The 18,693-nt window shown below is 49.5% G+C and overlaps 4 protein-coding genes across 4 annotated transcripts; 1 reads left to right on the forward strand and 3 right to left on the reverse strand.

Annotated features, from left to right (window-relative positions):
- Positions 1–124: 124 nt before the first annotated feature.
- On the reverse strand, positions 125–2,340 carry EDB82DRAFT_51535 (histidine phosphatase superfamily). The gene is made up of 2 exons (XM_025730414.2): positions 1,636–2,340; positions 125–1,582 (listed from the first exon to the last, which is right to left on the reverse strand). The coding sequence occupies exons 1-2, from the start codon at positions 1,893–1,895 to the stop codon at positions 271–273; spliced, it is 1,572 nt and encodes a 523-aa protein (XP_025589541.1). The 5' UTR covers positions 1,896–2,340; the 3' UTR covers positions 125–270.
- On the reverse strand, positions 2,341–4,586 carry EDB82DRAFT_51534 (uncharacterized protein). The gene has a single exon (XM_025730413.2). It carries the CDS (start codon positions 4,470–4,472, stop codon positions 2,787–2,789), a length of 1,686 nt encoding a protein of 561 aa, XP_025589540.2. The 5' UTR covers positions 4,473–4,586; the 3' UTR covers positions 2,341–2,786.
- A 3,074-nt stretch (positions 4,587–7,660) lies between these two features.
- On the forward strand, positions 7,661–11,340 carry EDB82DRAFT_440997 (ribosome 60S biogenesis N-terminal-domain-containing protein). Its single transcript, XM_025730412.2, has 2 exons — positions 7,661–7,835; positions 7,894–11,340. Exons 1-2 carry the CDS (start codon positions 7,679–7,681, stop codon positions 11,130–11,132), a joined length of 3,396 nt encoding a protein of 1,131 aa, XP_025589539.2. The 5' UTR covers positions 7,661–7,678; the 3' UTR covers positions 11,133–11,340.
- On the reverse strand, positions 11,336–17,758 carry EDB82DRAFT_487121 (chitin synthase-domain-containing protein). The gene is made up of 3 exons (XM_025730411.2): positions 17,082–17,758; positions 11,774–17,028; positions 11,336–11,717 (listed from the first exon to the last, which is right to left on the reverse strand). Exons 1-3 carry the CDS (start codon positions 17,387–17,389, stop codon positions 11,686–11,688), a joined length of 5,595 nt encoding a protein of 1,864 aa, XP_025589538.2. The 5' UTR covers positions 17,390–17,758; the 3' UTR covers positions 11,336–11,685.
- Between the last annotated feature and the right edge of the window lie 935 nt (positions 17,759–18,693).

The following is an 18,693-nucleotide window of genomic DNA, read 5'->3' on the forward strand; positions in this document are numbered from 1 at the left end:
AACCCTCCAGATCAGTGAGCTCATGAACCACTTCGATAGACAGCGATACTAGTCTTTTCTCCTAAAGAGGCGACTATGGTACTATCCATTAATCACTCTCGCTGTTGAACTACAACATGTTACTAGCCCTAAAAACCTCGTATTCCTCTTCCAACTCAATCTACGATCCTTGCGTCTCAGTTCTATTTCAGTCCATTGCAGCGGACACTAGCCTCTCAAAATAACAATAACGTGCAATTAACCGCTCTCTACTTTAAATCTAACATTAAATCAAACATCGCATCGATCCCAGTGTCCTCCTCCCCTAGAAAACGACAAACTCTCTACAAAGTCCTCCAACGTGCAGCGTCCGTACTCATCTCCTCCACATGTGTCGAGCTCCATCACTCGGTCATTGATCAACACCCTCACATACTCCTCGCCTTTCTGTTCCTTGGTAGCACCGCACTCAAGCTTCTCGACGTACATGCGCGCCGCAAAAGGAACCACCCACGCAGACGAGTAGCCATGCGCCCGGACGGCGGGCACAATGTGTTGTTTCGGCAACTTGCCTGTGTAGTTGTACAGACCCATAGCGGAGAAAATGGAGACCATGCTGTTGTCGTGGCTAAAATCCGCATACAAAGCCCTGTCAAGGGGGAACGTCTCTGGGTTGGAATCCAACGTGCTGTTCGTAGTTGTCTCATCCTTGACGGGCTTCCGTGTCAGGCGGGAAATAAGTTCATTGACATATCCTACACCTTGTGTTGGTCCCATGTCGTTGCCATTACCGTACTTGTAGTACTTGCTGAGCGTCTGCCAGTAGTTGTAGCTTCGCCAATCTTCTGTAGAAAAGAGGTCGCAAAACCTGGACTGCACGGCGCCGTCAGGTGTGTTGACAGTGTTGAAAGGGCACAGATCCATCAGATAGATGGTTTCCTTCAACGACAATTTGGCTTTTTTCAAATCTCTGTTGAGTCTGTCGCGAATGGGAGGCAGGAACTTGTTTCCCCAAGCGGTTTGTGCGTCGTTATCGCCAAGGTCATCGTCCTTCTCAAACGAAGTGCATAATCCATGCGACATAGTATTGTTGATGCCAGACTCTTCAGGAATGACCAGAATGTTATCAGTGTAGTCATCTCCAGATTCGCCACGAGAAGCATAAAAGCCTTGTGTGAAGTTGTAGGATGAAACCACGACTCTGTCCGATCCTGATGCCCGAATAAAAGGGTTCGAGTTCTCGGCGAGTCCAATGTATCGCTCGTAGAATGCCTTTCCAGAATCAATCATCTGGTCCTGGCCAAAATCGGTCAAATCGTCAGAACCGAGACTGTACTCGTATTCCTCGAGCCATTCATAGCCACTACCGTACTTGGTCACGGACTTTTGAAGACGCGCGATGGTGGCTTCGTAAGCTTCAGACTTGGTGATCGTTGGGTATCGTGCTCCATGACGAGATAAAACAACTGCGAGGGTGACATCGCAATCATCGGGTGTTGATGAATCAATCTCTGATGGGACAGAAAAGAATGAAGAGTACTGGCCCCAGAGTTTGGAGATGTCATTACAACTTCCATCATACTCGCATCCAGAAGTTAAAGTGCTTTGGAAATATTAATTCAGAGTGAATGATTAAATATTTGGCGGGATACTTACTAATTGTGAACCCAAAGAGCAAGAACAGTGATCAACGCGATCGTGCTGATTACCATAACAAGATAACTCCAGCGTCTGGTCTCACGCCGCTTATGTTGCAGATGCCAGCTCTCAAGTCGCTCGGCATCCTCACAGCTCTCGCCAGCGTTGGTCTCACCATCGTCATTGTTCGAAAGCAATCGCCCTCTCTCGGCATCGGCGTCAGAGATGCTTGATCGTCCGGCCGTTGAAGGCGCATCGTCGTGCGAGATTCCTACCATATCGAATGAGTCTGTTGTAGTAACAGGGATGTTTGCTGGTGGGTTCTTGAAAGATAACCAGCTAGTCAAGCTGGCTCCCAACGAATGTGTTGATGACAAAGCGGCAAAGCAGGCTTATCTCGCCAATAATCAAGCAAATAGAGAGTGCTCTATTCCTCTTTCCATGGGGTTCTTGCGGTTTGATGGCATCGATTGAAAGTGAATGAGCATCCCTGATGTTGTTCGAGGTTTCGAGACAGGACACCTGAGGCGGGCCACGTGCATGGTCATGAGACTGACCAGTGAGGCACTGATTAGCCACATGCCATTATGCTTCGACATCTTGTTTGTAACCCAGCGACTACCTATTTCAAGACTTTCTAGGTATATGGTACTACTAAATCTATAGGTTTCAGATACTATAGAGAATAACTTAAATGAGAACTTTCGTCAATTAGTGTTATTAGCTCATTTACCCTAAACCTTTGGTAGAATCTCAGTTTCAACTCAGAACACCAAGAAAACTTCTGTAAAATAAATAAAAAAGAATTACGACGATGAACCAATCTTTGTGAGAAACCGCTCTAGGCGTTATATACTGTGACTATCTAGTGCAATGCCCTCCATCAACACCGTTATGCCAAAACTCGCCTATTGAGAGGTGACCATCGTGTAACATGACATGAATTTTAGAGCAAGCCTGCCGCCCAGGTTTCCATCCTTTTATCCGAACCCAGTTCCCCCAATTCATTATCCATTACCGCAATGTCAAATATCCAAAGAAGTACCACGTAGTCTAGCTAGGTAGTAGCTATCGTATATGGTAAAATGGTATCATCGAATGTAAATAAAGTCATCAAAAACGTTGCAAAACGCGGGGTATAAACCAAACAATGTACTCCAATCATTCCTTCACATTGCAACGCCGACGCTCCTCCGCTGTGGTCGGATCTCGTTGCGGCCAAACGTAGACGTGGCGAACCGCGAAATCAGAGGTCCCTCGTCTGGTGACACAGCTGCTGTGCTACCAATTGAGCACGTCGTTGGAAATGTGCGGTTTTCCTCGTCCGACTCCCAAGTACTAACAGTGTCGGCAGAGTCCGTGCTCCGTCGTCGAAGTGATGTCCCGCCCAGCGAGACCTGATAGAAACCTTGGTTGCCCTTGATAGGGCGGGGAGCGTTGGTGACAGAATCGAAACTCATATTGCGGCTGTGCTGCGATCCGGGGAAGAGCCAGCTCGATACCCGAGAAAAGGACTTCTTCTTCCTCAGAGGAGGTCGAAGTACTAAAGGCAAAGGTGGCGGTGGGGGTAGATCATCTCGTCTGGGACGAGGGGGAGGAGTGGTAGAAGATGGGGTCCGCGGCTCACCAGGAGTCTGGGCCCGGCGAGGGGGGGTGACGGGAGTCCTCATAGGTGTACGAGGTGATCTGATGGGTGCTGTGTGAGGTCTCTCAATGATATCAGAGTTAAGACGCTGGGCAAAGGACGGGGCTGCTGGTGGCAAAGCAGGAATTGAGGGCATAGGCTCCAAATCTGAGCGAGTCAGCAGATGAGATTCGTCACCAGGACTAGAACTCATACTCGGCAAGTTTCTAACCACAGAGTGGGGAGTTGCTGGCCGGCTTGGGACATAGAGACTCTGCCTCTCAATAACCTCGTCTATTTGTTTCTGGAGTTTCTCGACCTCGAGCATGGCACTCGCAACCCGTTCCTTGACCTTTTCCACGTCCGGTGAGCTATAGGCCCGAGAACGGCCTCGTGCTTTGGGAGGGATCAGAGGAGGGATCTCGTCGTCTCCAAAGGAAGAGCTGGGAGCACTGCTCGTCATGTTTTTGCGTGGAAAATGAAAAGACATAGGAGAGTCCGAGAAACTCTTCTGGTGCTCTAATGAAGGTTGTGCCTTTCCTGATGGTGAATCTGAAAGGTCTAAGACACCTTCCTCAGAAAAGTCCGATGAAGGAGCCGGGTTGGCAGGTCTAGGTTCAAAGTGAGGTAGGATGGGAGATACACTATTGTCAGGCTGGTAAATGCTCAACTCGAGCGGTCGGTAAGGGCGATGAGGTAGCTGTTTGGCCGGTCGAAGATTCGATGCCCGTGATGGTGTAGGTTCAGGGTAGTCAAAGAATGGATCGGTGGACGTCGCTATATGGCGAAAGTCTGAAGGTGCTGAGATAAGAGGCCGGCGCGAGTTGTTTGAAGAGAACGACCAAAATCTCCTTCTCTTTGATGAGACACTCTCTCTTGTCGATGTTTCCGACATGTTGCGATGCTTAGGCATGGCTACAGGTTCAGGATGGTGAACTGGTTGATCGTATATTACTGGGTATGCTTGCTTCTCATCGACTTGGCCTATCAGCAACTGTTTGTCGCTCAACCTACCCACTGGCCACGAAATGTTCAAAGTTGAAGACGAATCCGAGGCCCAGGCAAAGCCAGCGTGGGCAGAGTCAAAAGTAGAAGTAGACAGAGACTTACTACGACGCGGCCTCCTGTCCTCTGAGGAGACCAACGGTGCGCAGCAGAGAGAAAGCCACGATGGCCAAGGAGATGTTTGAGGGCCAGAGCCATGGGCACCGTGGGTACCGGCGTGTGTCATGCTGCGAGCGAAGCTCTCACGTCATACCGAGAATGCGTATCGAACGCACGGGAGAAGAAAAGGCGGAATAAGTGAAAAGACAGACGATTCGTTACTCAACGAAAACAAAAAGAAAGGTCGGGAGTCCAGCTGAAAAAGGAAGGGCTCAACGCATATAATAGATAAGGCAAGGTGAGATCCCGAGTGTGTATGTATGTGTGTATGTGCGCATGCGTAGGTATGTGTGTATTATGTATGTACGGCACACGCCTTCGTATATGTAAGCCAACACCTGCACGAACGAAGGTGAAAGGGATAGGACAGAGGTAGAAGCAGAACGGGAAAGCCGCATGAAAGGGACCAGGGACCCGGCAGATAAAAGAACCAAGAGAAGCAAGTAGCGGCAAGCAACTTGCAGTCTAACCCAGCCCATCTCGTGGGTGACGGCTGGGCTGCGACATCGAAGCCACACCCATAGAGGCAACAAACGGCAGCATTGGCAACCATGACCCTGCAATGGGATCTGGGAAGTTTCAGGGCCCCATCAGACTACGATCTCGTTGTAGAGGGAAAAAGTAAAAAAATTAAATAACAATAAAAATGGGCGGCAGCCCAAGCAGATGCAAGACGACCTATCGAGTGGTTGACGTTTGCCCAAGACGAACCCACGGCGCAGGTGATGGACCGGGGTCGGTTGATACGCCGGACCAGTCGGCGCTTAGAAGAGAGACTTGACCATGTTAGCGCTCCACACCAACTTTATCAAAACACCACAGACACTCACTGACTGGGCCACACGTAGCGGCCGAGATGGTGTCTAGTTTCCTCTCCTACGACTCGATGTCGTGCATTTGGTCCACTCTCTGCTTGCCACAAAAGACCCCAGACAAGGTCTCGTGCTGCCTCCGCATTGGACGCTTGCAAGAGATGACGGGGGTTTGAGCCTTGAGGCCTTTGCCTGTGTTCGAGGCTGTGTGTCGTCACGCTGCACATTTCTCACTTTCTCTTGTCAAGCTGGTGTGAACTTTCTTCTTGGCAAGACCATTGGCATGAGATTGATATCACTGATGTTGGGTGCATTGACAAAAAGACGTTGCCAGTACCACGTAGCACGCAGTGAAGAGTACAAGCCATTCATTGCAAATCAATCCATTGCAAAGAGCAAAAAATTCATAGCTTTAAACTCTGTGAACAAACTCCCAGTAGCAGATCGTAAAGGCCTGCCTCGCTTGTTGGCTTCTAGTGCCAATCTTGCCCTTCTCATCTTCCTTTGTGTTCCTTGAATCGACATCTGACGTCGCATTCGTACATCTTATTTGGGGTTGCACCGCCGGTTTGGGCAGCACCCTGGTCTTGGTGGACTGATTGGTAGATGCACCCCGGGACCTAGTCTCTTCATCATCTCTCCTCCATCAAATCGGTACGCTGCACGTTTTGTTTGTTCACCTTCAACCCTGCGACTGACAGCCGCGTCCCTTATTGTATGAGATTGCAACAAGGGCCTCTTGAAACGTGGGAACATCAGGAACGCCTGTCAATTTAGCTTTCGTCAAATCCCGTTGCTCCTTTGGGCAAAACATGTTGCAAACTTGGCTGGCCGAACTGGTCGTTGCATCCCAAAACGGCCGTGACGGTATTTCATGTCACCCAGAATAGTGACGAGAAAGAAGCCGCTGTGATGACCCGTCTTCTGGTGTGAGCGGAGGCAATACGATTCGCTTACCATCAGAATTTGAGACAATTGACGAGATGATGATACTCCCGAAATTTTAATGTTTGCCGCTGACGAACGGAAAGTCTGAAAACGTCTTGGCCTCAGTGGCAGTATCTGATGGTAAGCGGCCATGATACCTTGGGTCGTATTCTTGTTGCCTTTTTCTACCTCTCAGCCGTAGGATATTGCACAGCCCGGCATTTGTCTCAGTGAGAGTCACCAAAAATGACTAACACGAGCATGTGTGATGGCTTCAAGTGGGGTTTAAAGAGCGTGTGCCAGACGAACACTGCTAGGGGCTGATTCCACGCAGCTGGGTCGATGTCAAGCCTGATCGACAGCCGGACCGCTCCCTGCTGCTGCAAAGTGCAGACATGGTTAGTGAACTTAGGCGAGGTAGTTTGTCTGTCCTGTGCTGTAAGCTACGTTACGCTACGCCGTGCAGCTTTCCGATAATTTGGTGTGCGGCCGTCGCCACCATCTGCTCTACTCTACTCATCGCTCAAGTCTGCTAATTGAAAGACGATGGTTGCTTGTCAGGCATGCTGTCAGGGTGGTGCCCCTGACTTTGCCTTTCCTTGGTTCTTAAAATAGAGACGTATCAAGAATGGCGACGAATGGCTCCGCACGCTTGGGAATTAACTTTTTTGGCAGGGGTGCCACCATACTCTCATCAGAGGGGTTCAAAAGCTCATGATCGAGGCAAGATGCCATTCACATGCCATGATCTCTTCCAAAATAGAATTTTAAGAGAAGATTGTGGATATTATAGTGGCGATCTTTCAGTCATTCTGGCTGAGATTTTTTTCTATTTATCCCGCAGGAAGCGCAGTATTCAGCTTGGAGGGCAACCTGTCTCAGTCTTCGGGACGGGAATGGCTGTTTAAAATGATGGAGCACCTCGTTTCCTTGTTTCTTGTGCATTGGAATCTTGAGCCTTGCAACAACGGATGCAACGGGTGTGGCGCAATGAGAAATTCGCGATGTGGGATCAGAGTGTCCTCTTTAAATTTTTTTTAGTGAGTGGAGAGGAGAGGAAACAAGTCAGTTGACTTGGATGACTCGATTTTGCTGATAACAAGTTGAAAGCGACACCAATCCTCAGCCAAGGTTGAATTCCAAGGCCCAAGGGTTGCGGCCTGCTACTTCGTTTGCCTCTATGTGAAGAATGATGTAAGATAACGGTGATAGGCAGTAGCCAAGGATTAGATAGAGAGAGAAAAGACTATGGGTCTTTGTTCCTGTGCATTTCAATCTTTTCGTCCCATCTTTGTGTCTGTAAGTGGGTTCAAGGGACCTGTAAGTGGGCTCCAGAGAGTAGGAGCCAAAGGATAGATGTATGGAATCTTCAACGGTTTCGCGGGTAAATAGATTTGCCGATGTCCCATAACTCCGGCTCTCTAAATCCAAATTAGGCAGGCGGAGACTGCGGTCGCAAGTGGCAGAATTCCAAAATCTCAAGTAAATTCATGGACAAGAGCTAGAGGTTGCGGCAAGCTACCAGGTCGTCAAAATGGGCAAACGTGACTTCAACAGCGGAGATGGCGCTGCTGCTTTTCGCAAGCGCCAGAAGATCGTACACGAGGCGCCCACGAGTGAAGAGGTGACTTCAAGCGATCAATTGCGCAATCTCCTCTCTTTCGACCAAGATTTGCGCAATGCCAGGCATGGTAAGTTACCATGTTATCGCAATCTTATTCTAAATACAAACTCACAAATTCCTCTTAGGTCTTCAATCTTTCAAGAATCTCCTCGATCAGATAGTTCACGAAGAAGGCGACCGACGAGCAAACCTCGAAATCTTGCAACACTATCTCGAATCTGTCAAGCCCAGAGACACAACCGAAAATGCAGTCTTTCTCAGCGATATCATGGAAATGTGGTCCTTTGCTGTCCAGGTGAACAACGATGGCGTCATGTCATCTATTACCGTTGTCCTAGCTTTATTACTCCAGATTCTTTCTGGCTCGCTGCAGCTCGTTCGCCACGGCCTCGGTATCTGCCAAACCCTCCTGCAAGAGGGACAACTCAAGTCATTGGCGAAGAACCTTTCGGCTGAAAAAAGCAAGGGCTTCGTCATCTCACCTACTTTGCGCCTTCTGAGAGAGGCGGCATGCTTGGATGGAGGTGCCTATGCCAAGCGCATTTTCCGTGCTCGAAACTTTACATTGGCCTCTCTCGGAAGAAATCTCGAGATTGGGCATATCGGCGACACTCCAGAGGAAGTACACAAGGCTTCTGTCAGGACGAACGCTGTCCGCTTCTTCTTGAGTCTTCTCAAGTTTCTGGGTTCTGATGGCAGAAAGGAGCTGCTTTCCCAAAAAGAGCTCCTTTCGCATCTGACTTACACAATCAGAAACGATCCTCCTTACGTCGTTACGGATATTCTGGATTCTTTGAAAGCGTATGTTCTGAAAGATGATAAAATTCCTCGAGAAATCAAATTCCGAAGCTTCAACACCAAGTCATTGGTGCGTTTCTTGGCTCTTTACACATATTCCAACGATGGTGAGGATGTAGATGAGAAGTCGACAGTGAGCTACAAGGCCCACCAGCTTCTCATCTATATCTGTACAACCCCTGGCGCTGGCGTACTATACCCTTCCACCGGTCTCTATCCCAAGGAATCCGAGGACGACCCCATACCAAGCGGAGCGCAAAAGGCCAGTACGCAAGGCGCACTGTTCACAGACAAGTACAAGGAGGACATCCCTGTGTACAACTTTGTTCTCGCTGAATTTGCCCAGAAGCTACGCCCTTGGTCTAGTCTGAAGCACAGTGAATTGCTGATTGAGATCTTCACTGCTGCCCCCGAACTAACTGCCAAATATTTCCTCAGCAACAAATCTTTCACTTTCGAGCCAAAGCTATCCATGACTTGGATTGGATACGCCGCTTTCCTCTTCAATACCATGCAGATTCCTCTGCTACCTCGCTTCGGAAATCGCTCACGATCTGCCAAAACTCCTCCTCCTACATCTATCCTGCTTGATAACATTATTCCTCTCCCTATCAATCAGAAGGTCCTCATTCGATGTCTTTCATCCAAATCGAACCTCACATCATTCTTTGCTACCCGCATTATTATCGTGGCAGTCGAAAAACTATCTAAAGCCCTGAAAATGCATGAGGAGATATCGAAGGGCAAAGATCCTGTCTGGACTGAGGCTGGCCGTCGTTTGACTGATGCATTTTGCCAGCGTATCCCCGACATGAAGGAAATCGTCCGATCTTACAAGAGTATTCCAGCTGAGAACATCCTTCACAAGACCATGGCTAGTCGCTTACTACGCCTCTACTACGAAGTCATCCCACAAGTGGCACTTGCTGCAAACTTCGACGTTTCACCCTTCTTTACCGAAGTCCTCAGATCGCTTAACAAGGGTAGCGAGCAGCATGAGGATGAGTCTCTAAGAGTGATGGAGCTTGAGAACCTTGTTTCTATTGCCAGCTATTCCCCAGGTATGCGATGGTTCTCAAAGATCGACAACCTTGTCGACGGAGCAGGATCTTCACCATATACTGCTCTGCTACGGCTGCTCTGTGATAAGAAGCGAGATCTCCCATTCCAGCAACTGAAAAAGGTTCTTGGCGAGGTCGCCGTCGAGAACCAGCTAGTCACAAAGGCATCTATCATGTCTCCATTGTTTGATGCTCTTCAAACTACATTGGCCGATGTCAAGATAAAGCATATGGAAAAGATCTGGTCGTATGTTGATAACTGCATTAACCGATGTGCTTCATCACCTATCAAATACCTCGACCTTCTAGAGACATATGTCCAGGAGGATGGCTTACAGCCGCCTAGTGACGATACTGCTTTATTAAATGTCACTATGGCGGAGCAGCTGTCTTTTGCTATGAGCTCTGCCAGTAGCGATGAACAGGCTGCGCTTGGCAAATTCCTATACTCTTACTTCTCTGTCTCATACAACATGAAGCACGGAAAACAGCTTACAAAAGCCTTGTACAAGCGCATCACAGATCAGTTCTCTTCGAGCAAGGTCAAGATGAAGAAGCTCAAGGAGGAAAAGTCCGACAATGTAGTTGTCGATGAGGATATGATGGATGTCGACACTACTGAGACCACTGTTGCGAAAGACGGGTCAACTATTGACTCTTCAAAACTTGAGGCCATGCTACATGTGACGATCGCTGAAGACGAAGATACCACAACCTTGACCAAATGGGCAGGTAAAAACGCAGAGGATCTTGTTGAAGACGGCTGGGCATCGGGCCTAATCCGCCTCCTCTCTTCTGCCCATACCAACATCCGTAAAGAAGCCCTCACCAGTCTTCTCAAGATGGCCGCCAAGCTCAAGGAGTCTTCATACGAAGAAAAGGAACAAGTCTGGCTTCTTCTCTCCGAACTTGTCGAGTCCTCGCGGGATCAAGTTGACAAGGGTCCTGTTCCTTCTGCATTCACAGCCTTCGCCATCCACGCCCTGGACGTTCTTAACAACCCACTGCACCCTCTCTACCCCAAGATCAACAGCTTTCTCACCCGCAGTCCTTTCTGGTCCGCTGACAAGCTTCCTCTCGCTCACGATGTCCTCCACGGCGAGCCTTCAGAAGATGACAAGTACTATACCGAAATTACATGGCTTCTTACGTACCTACTAGATAGCCTGCGTACACCCTCCGACCTGAGCATCTTCCACCGCAAGCGCTGGTTCGAGAAGATCCTTGCTGTGGGCGTCAACCCTTATCTTCGTGTTAACCTTCGCACTCGTCTTCTGCGTCTGCTTTACCGCGCGACTTGTATTGAAGGCGGCAGCACCACATTGATTACTCGATTTGGCATTCTGAGCTGGCTTGACACACAACGTGCTTCGTTCGAAGGAGGAGAGGAGGCAGATGTAATGGCTGCGCTTATGAAGAGGGTCTGGGAGACCTGTGACCAGGAAAAGGTGAAGATTTGGAGTAAGGGCGGTATTGAAAAGTTGCTTGCTGCGCATGTTCTGTAAAAATGGACGATGGAATCTTTATAGACCATTGATAATTGATATACCCGGCGTTATAATACGACGAAGAATCCAACGTTGTCACGGAGTGATGTTGATAAGATATCGAGCGTGGCCATTGTAGGGTGATAAGCACGAAGTGAACCTTCTCTTAAAACATGCTCAAGATGAACCGACAGCGTCACACAGGATAGTAAGAGCAATAGTGAACTGTCAAACTTGGTCAAATTTATTTGTACATGTATGTATGTACATATCCCTAACCATCCACCACAGTAAACACGAATGAACGAACAGACACCGTACAATGAACACAGAAATGCGTGTCTATTCACACAAGATAATTTCCCCCTCGCTAACCACCCACGCAGTATTATGGATAAGACCGGCCAAAATTGGTTGTGCCGTTAAACAAAAATGTTAAGTTTTAGTATTCCCATTCCATGTTCGCCATATATAAAAATAAATGAAAGATTTCCAAGTTCAAATAAACAAAGATTATCGCCAGGCTTTAGATAGGCATTATAAAGGCCGTTTCATTGGGTTCTTATGCAGTCTATAGTTGGCCAGAAAGCAAGGCTTCAGTCGCTGAAAGGAATGTTAGCTTAGGTTCTTTGAGTAGAAATAAGAGTGAAGAAACTTACCAGAGTTGATATAGGCCCTCTTCGCGTCTAGAGGAACGTTGAAGCGTCTCTCCAACTCTTGCTTGATGCCCTTCTTGGTGACGGTCATCAAGTCGGCTGTCTTGAGAATGTCGCGGATCTCGGCGAGAAGAGCGTCATCACTGGGCATGCCAACCATCTCTTCAGGGGAGAAGAATTGTGAGCCACCGAACTGGCTCGTGCGGTTACCAGGCATCTCGGAGTGGGCCAGAGACATGCGAGACATGTTGTGGTGACCGAAGCCGGCAGTTGAGCCAGGGCGGCTGGGCTGGTAACCACCATTGTAATCGGAGAAGGGTCCTTGAGCCTTGGTCGCATAACTGTAACCGGAAATCTCGGATCGAACATCGTCGCGAGCAGTCTGTGTTTGGGTCTCCCAAAGCTCGGCTTGGTACTCCTCCCACTTCTTGCGAGGGATCGAGTTGGGGTCGAACTTGCCTTCGTCGGAAACAACGATCTTCTTGCCAGACTCACCAGCAATAACACGAGTGTTACCCCAGTTGAAATCATCCATATGCCAGAAAGAGTAAAGAGGCAGAGCAAAGGAGAAGACGGGAATGGCAGCAATGTACATGATCATCCAACCAACCATCTCCCACTTGCGGCGCAAGATGAAGATAATGGCTTGCAGACCGTAGATAGCAGCAAGCAACAAGAAGGCTGTGATGGGCACAACGGCGGGGTTGGACGCGACCTGATAAATCAGGTACCCAATGTACATAACAATGACAGGCTGGACAATAGTACTCAAGAGATCGATAAAGACGACGAATCTCATACTGAAACAACAGAAACCACAAAGCTGGGCAAGGGGAATAAGCTCGGCCAAGTTGTGCACTGTAGAGTTGATCCAACGACGTCGCTGAGACAGGAAGACAGCCCAAGAGTCGGGGGCAATAGTCCAAGCCTGCGCGCTGTAGAGGTACTTTGTCTTGTACTTGGCGTGGTACTTGAGGAGCAGAGTCGTAAGGTATCGATCTTCACCAAGGTGAAGCAGATTCTTCATGTGAAGGGTATCGACACGAATTGTAGAGTAATCCTCGACAATTTCCTTGCTGACGAACAGAGGCTTGCCAGTCTCAGCAGCGCGGATTCGATACATTGAGAAACAACCAGGCAAACAAGTAACGGAGCCGAACAAACTCTCAAAGGCCTTGGACAAGTTGTGAGAAATCCAGTACTCGTAGACCTGAATCATAGTAATGAATGAGCCCTTGGCGTTGGTCAGAGCAGTTTCACCACAGCAGGCAATCAGGCGAGTATCGTCGATAAAGGCTGAGATCATGCGAGTAGCTGAATCGGGAGCAACGACAGTATCGGCATCAATTTGGAACAAATATTCGTAGAAGGTTGGGTTGACGCCGATAATGTTGCGGATCTGGTGATACATCTCGAGCTCCATAGGGCTCATGGCAAGGTTGTAGTGGACGCGGTTGAGGAAGCGCATGAGAACCATCTGAGAATCTCGCTTACCACGGTTACCGGGACGAGCGACCTCGGAAGGTTTGCCAACCTTGACAATGACCATGAAGGGGACGATATGACCTTGGACTTCGTAGAGACCAGAGTAGATCTTACCCATGTTGTGCTGCTTCATACCCTCACCAAGAGCCTCGAAGCTGAGTGGCTCGGGGTCAACAGTCTCAGAGACACCCAAAATATCGAGAACAATGCGAGGCGTGGGCCTGTCGTTACCCTGACCGATAATCATACCGTCACAAACAACGACAAGAAGCTTACGCTTGTCATCGTACTTCATACGGGAAAGCGAATCGATAGCACGGCGAAGAGAGTCCTCGTCTTCAGTATAAGCGGGAATCATACACATGACGAACTTGTCAAGGTTCTCAGGCACATTCTTGCCACCGAATTGGAGGGCAGCAAGGAACTTGAAGACCAAGATAGAAGCAAGCATAACCGAAATAGCCAAAATGAAGTACTCGGCGAATTGACAACGAGTAGAGTTTCGGGTATCAGAGTCGCCGATGTAGAAGAGGTTGTTCAGGCAGGTCTCCATACGTTGCTTCTTGACTGCAGAGAGCTTGATGTTGTCCCAGTACTTAGAAACATCTTGACCCTTGGCACTTCGGAACAACTGGACAACGCTATCCTCCATGAAGTCGGTAGCGCCAGGAATGTTAGGAGTCTGCTGGCCGGGCTTGGGCTTCATGCGAAGACCACCCTGCATATACTTGGTCATATCGTAGACCTTTCCGTGGATGGTGACAATGTTCCAGGCGCTATCACGAGCGAGCTTCTCGACATACTTGGGAGTGTAACCCATTCTGCCCTTGAGGTAGACATGCTTGAAGGTATACATCTGCTCAAAGTACCAATCGGGTCGGCTATCGTTGGTACCATATCGGAAATCGTGGTAGATTGAGTTGACATCAACATCCCTCTGCGCAAGAAGCTGAGGCTGACCAGTCATGTTGGTGTTTCGGTTGTCAAGAGTAACCTCGGGAGGAATGGCGCCATCCTTACCCTGGCAAAGAGCAGAAACCTGGACGGGGAATAGAGAGGTGATATCCTTTCCAGCGTACTTCATGAGAGTCGTTTCACTAACAAGATCGCTACCAGGATAATGGTTGGGGATGAATTTCTCAAGGTCGATGACGAATCCGCGAATGGCAACATAAGCACCCTTGCTGCCCTTGTCACCGTCGTAAGAAGATAACTCACCGGAACTATAGACGAATTGCTTGGGACAGATGAGCATGGGGAATCCGACCATGAAGAAGGCGGCAACAGCACACATCAACCAAATGAGCATGTTGATAGCAACCTTTTCTCGCCAGGCCATTCGAACGTCCTTACGGGACATACGTCCGATAACTCTGATGGCAAAATCGGGAATAAACCAAGTCAGGAAGTAAACGAGAGCAACCCAGCGCTTTCGGCTGGGCTTGTCTCTGTACTCTTCGACTTCCTCGAGTGATTTCTCGTTGCCTCGCTCGGCCATCTGCTCACGAGTGTCCAAGTTCTTGAACATGTCGCCTCCGCCAAAAGCAGAGACGCCAGCCTCAGACCGCGTGTCATCAGTGAAGTAGCCGCCCTTGGACTTCTCGCCGTACATGAGAGGGGTATTGCCACCAGAGACCAGATTCTCCTTGGAAACACCATAGGGAATGGACTCGGCAGGTGTGAGACCATCGCCAGCGTCGGATGAAGGCAGACCGCCGTATCGACCTCCGACAGAAACAGCTTCGCCGAGCTGAGCGATCTCCATCCAGCAGCGCTCACTAAGGAACACACCAGTAGCACCCACGCGGACTTCATTTTGAGGCCACTGCTTCTCCTCAATCACCATCTCAGCACGCTCGCGTTCACTGCCCACCAAAATCGTCTCAGAATCTGTCAACCCAAGGAACTCGCCGAAAGGTAAGAACAGACTGAAGTCGGCAGATCGGAGACGCTGGCTGATTTCAGCGATGCCGAAGGTTTGAACCTGCATACGCACACACTTGCTATCAAACTGATTGGCAATTCGTCGATCGTTGGGCTTCAAGCAGAAGATAAAGTACGAGTTTGTGCCGGGGTCGGTAACAGCTTTTTGAACGTTGTCCAGAGAAGCAAGGAACTGGCCTGAGGCTCCTTGCTCCGGAGTCATGTTGGCATTCTTCTTGTTGGACTCTCCAGCTTGGCTCTGCTGATCAAGCTCCTCCAAAGCCTCTTGCTGCTGGCGCCTGTGGGCAGTGCAGGGTCGACCAGTGCGGTGAGTCTTTCGTGACATGACACTGGGTGCACGCATCGGCTTTGAGCTGACAGTAGCCTGCATCACGGTTGTACGTTCGGTGGGATGAGTGACTGTCTGAAGAGCATCCTGGCCGAAAAGGCGAGCAACAAACTCGCTCTTGGTGCCATTGATCATGTTGAGAAGATCACCAGATATGACCTCGCTGTTCTCCTCGATGAGTCCCTTGACAGGGTAGTCGACCTCACCAGCAAAGTGCTTGACGGTGAAGCAAGCGGAAGTGTTCTCGGTCAAGAAGTTGCTGCCGGGCAGCTTGGCTTGGGCGGAGCCAACCTCAATCGCAGCGTTCTTGCCGTCGAAGCGTCTTCGGAGAGCCTCGAGGAACTGCATGTCCGTTCGGTTGCGTCGGGTCTGGTCGTCGAGGATGCTGAGAAGACCATTGCCAGGCTTCAGGATACCTCGCACGGCGTCCGAGTTGTCGAAGTAGCTGGTAGCAGCAACGCTGACCTCTTCAGACTCCAGCATATCAGCCTTGCGGTCGAAGAAGTTCTGAAGAGTCAGGTTGTAGATGCTCTCGGTGGCAGCATTGTTGAGCAACTGGTCGAGGGCAGATCCAGTGGGGGTTTGCTGGCAGAAGCCGGGGAAATCGACGATCGAGACAGTATTAGCAATGGACTCCTCGGGGGCACAGAGGCGCTGGTTAATGGTCTCGAGGATCCAGGCAACGAGAAGAGAGTACAGTGTTCGTGCAAGCTCGCCAGCATGGGCACGAGCACCGTTGGGATCAAGCATGACGGTAACACGTTCTCGGTGGATCATCTTGGTCTTGTAACCCAGAGTGGTCTGAAGGTCAGCAGCGCTCACACCGAGGAAGGCCGCAATAATGCTGAGAACATCCTTGTTCTTAACGGCTGTGATAGTGGTGCCGCCCTCGTGGGAGAAACCACCGCTATCATCGCCAGTAACGCTGGTCTGGCTAGTTGTCTCAAACTCAAGTTGACCAATGTGAAGAATACTGGCGAGAATCTGGCAGATCTCAGCGATCTCAGCACGGGGGAACTCAAGCTTTCGGAGGGCGTTCTTGAAGACTTGGAAACCCTCGGCATCGTTAATGCCAACCTTGAGCTGGGTAGGGTGGCCAAGATACTTCCAACGCTTTTGAGCGGCGCCGGCAGCCCCAGATCCACCATCCAAACCAAGATGAGACCTCTCAGCCTCGCTTGTACCAGCGAGAAGATAGTACAGAACGTGGAAGTTTCGCTCTCCTGTTGGAACATCGGCGATACGGCTTCGCTCCAGACGATGGTCAAGAAGCTTACCACCGATCAAGATGGGGTTGGTAGTAGAGGAAGTATCATACTGCAACTCGTAGAACAAACCAGACTTTGAAGCAGTCGGTGTTGTGGCAGTCTTTGTAGTTGTGAGACTGTCAAAGACATATGCGGCAAGAGAGAGCTTGGTGGAGAGAGGTGTCGATGATTTGTTGAGGAGAGCAGTAAGGAGGTGGGCTCGAATGGTGGACTTTCCAGCACCAGATTCACCCCTGAGGAAGGTCTGTTAGTACACCGCCGAACTGCGAGATTCTGCATCACTTACAAAAAGACAATGGCCTGGTTTTCGGATCTGTGTCCTAATCGCAGATAGGCTCGGTCTGCAATATCTTCAGCGCCAGCCATGGCGCTTCCCTCCTTGCCGCCATCTGGACCCTTTGACGAGTTGGTGTAGGTGTTGAGAGAGATGAGGGCGTGAGAGGAGAGTCGAGCAGTAGGGTGAGAAACATGGAAACGACTGGCAAGGTGAGCAGTGAGATGCGTGTCGGACTGGAGATGTGCCGGTAGCGAAGGCAGAGAGGGTTGAGTATGAGGGCCTCCTGCGCCGCCGAGCTGTGGAAGGCTCATGGCCATAAAGTCAAGCCAACGAGTGGCTATCGATGATTATAACGATTCGGTAGGTTCTTGTATCAGTTCTTGTCGTGAATTGGTTATTATGGACTCGATCGGTCGTTGTTGATTAGTGAAGTTGGGGGTGGTTGTTGGATGGCAGATCAGAGCAACAAGTCAACAGGCACTCTGAGCGAGGGTAAGGGTGCAAGTAGACAATAAACGAGCGTCAGAAAAACAATAATAAAGATGGAAAAGGTAAGAGGCTCCGGATTCAGAAAACCTTCACCAGAACGATTGAACGGTAGTAGTGGGAAATCAATCTACTTGCCAGCCAAAGGTAGTAGGTAGTATGTATTAGCACAGCACCAACAAAAACAACCTGGACTGACTGGGCTGGACTGGACTGGGAAAAGGGATTGTTTTCTTGGGTCGACTGGCCACATGCAAGTCTTCTCGTACACGACAGGGAGAGTGGAGGTGGGATTTTCTATGTACGGTCGACCTTTGGGTCAGTATGTGCAGTTCAGGCATGGCGCAAAGCCCCCCTTTGGCCTTGGACTGATTACTATGTTTGGCTTGTCCCACGACCACAGCATAAAAATGGGCGCCCATACGAGCTTTTTCCCTGCCCATAGCCACACGGCACTTCCGTCTATACTGCTGTACAGTACAAGTCCTGAGCCCCCCTGGATTTATCTCTGTCGTTCTCGTCTGGCTCTTGGCACAACAGACCAGACTTATCACGAGCTTCATCTATATTGACATTCTGGGTCTGTGAACAATAGGAGAAACATGTCTACTACTCTTTGTTCATGCTCAAGCGACCTTCAAAAGAGATGGAACAGCCGGCGCAAGTTAATACATGTGCCTATTTCCCATGCATAATCAATAAATGACGGCCTCAGCACAGCGCATCGCAGATCGATAATTAAAGGTGTCTGAAACCGCGCTTGTACAGGCCGCTTACTACTGCAATTCAATCCGATCACGATGAGGTCAATACACTGCACAGGACATTGAAATGCCACTTAATAAAAGGTCCGGTGGTGGTGGCTCTGTATCACCTCTAAATCAAGTCTCAATCGCGCCTCTCCCTCGCTAAGACTAGATTGCCCATCTCACTTAATTTGGACGCCACAACGGCCAGCCATGACGATAGCTGAGCCTTGGTCCAGAGAAAGCATTCCTGTCTTGTTGATGCTATAACCAAAGGGGACAGATGCTACTCACCACAAACTCATGATGGGTGCTGCATCATCGTCAACCGTTTTGTTATGGACCCATTCGATGGTACGGACTGGTACGAACTCTCTCGCTCTTTACAG

Source organism: Fusarium venenatum, assembly GCF_020744135.1.
Source record: "Fusarium venenatum strain MPI-CAGE-CH-0201 chromosome Unknown EDB82scaffold_1, whole genome shotgun sequence".
NCBI lineage: Eukaryota > Fungi > Ascomycota > Sordariomycetes > Hypocreales > Nectriaceae > Fusarium > Fusarium venenatum.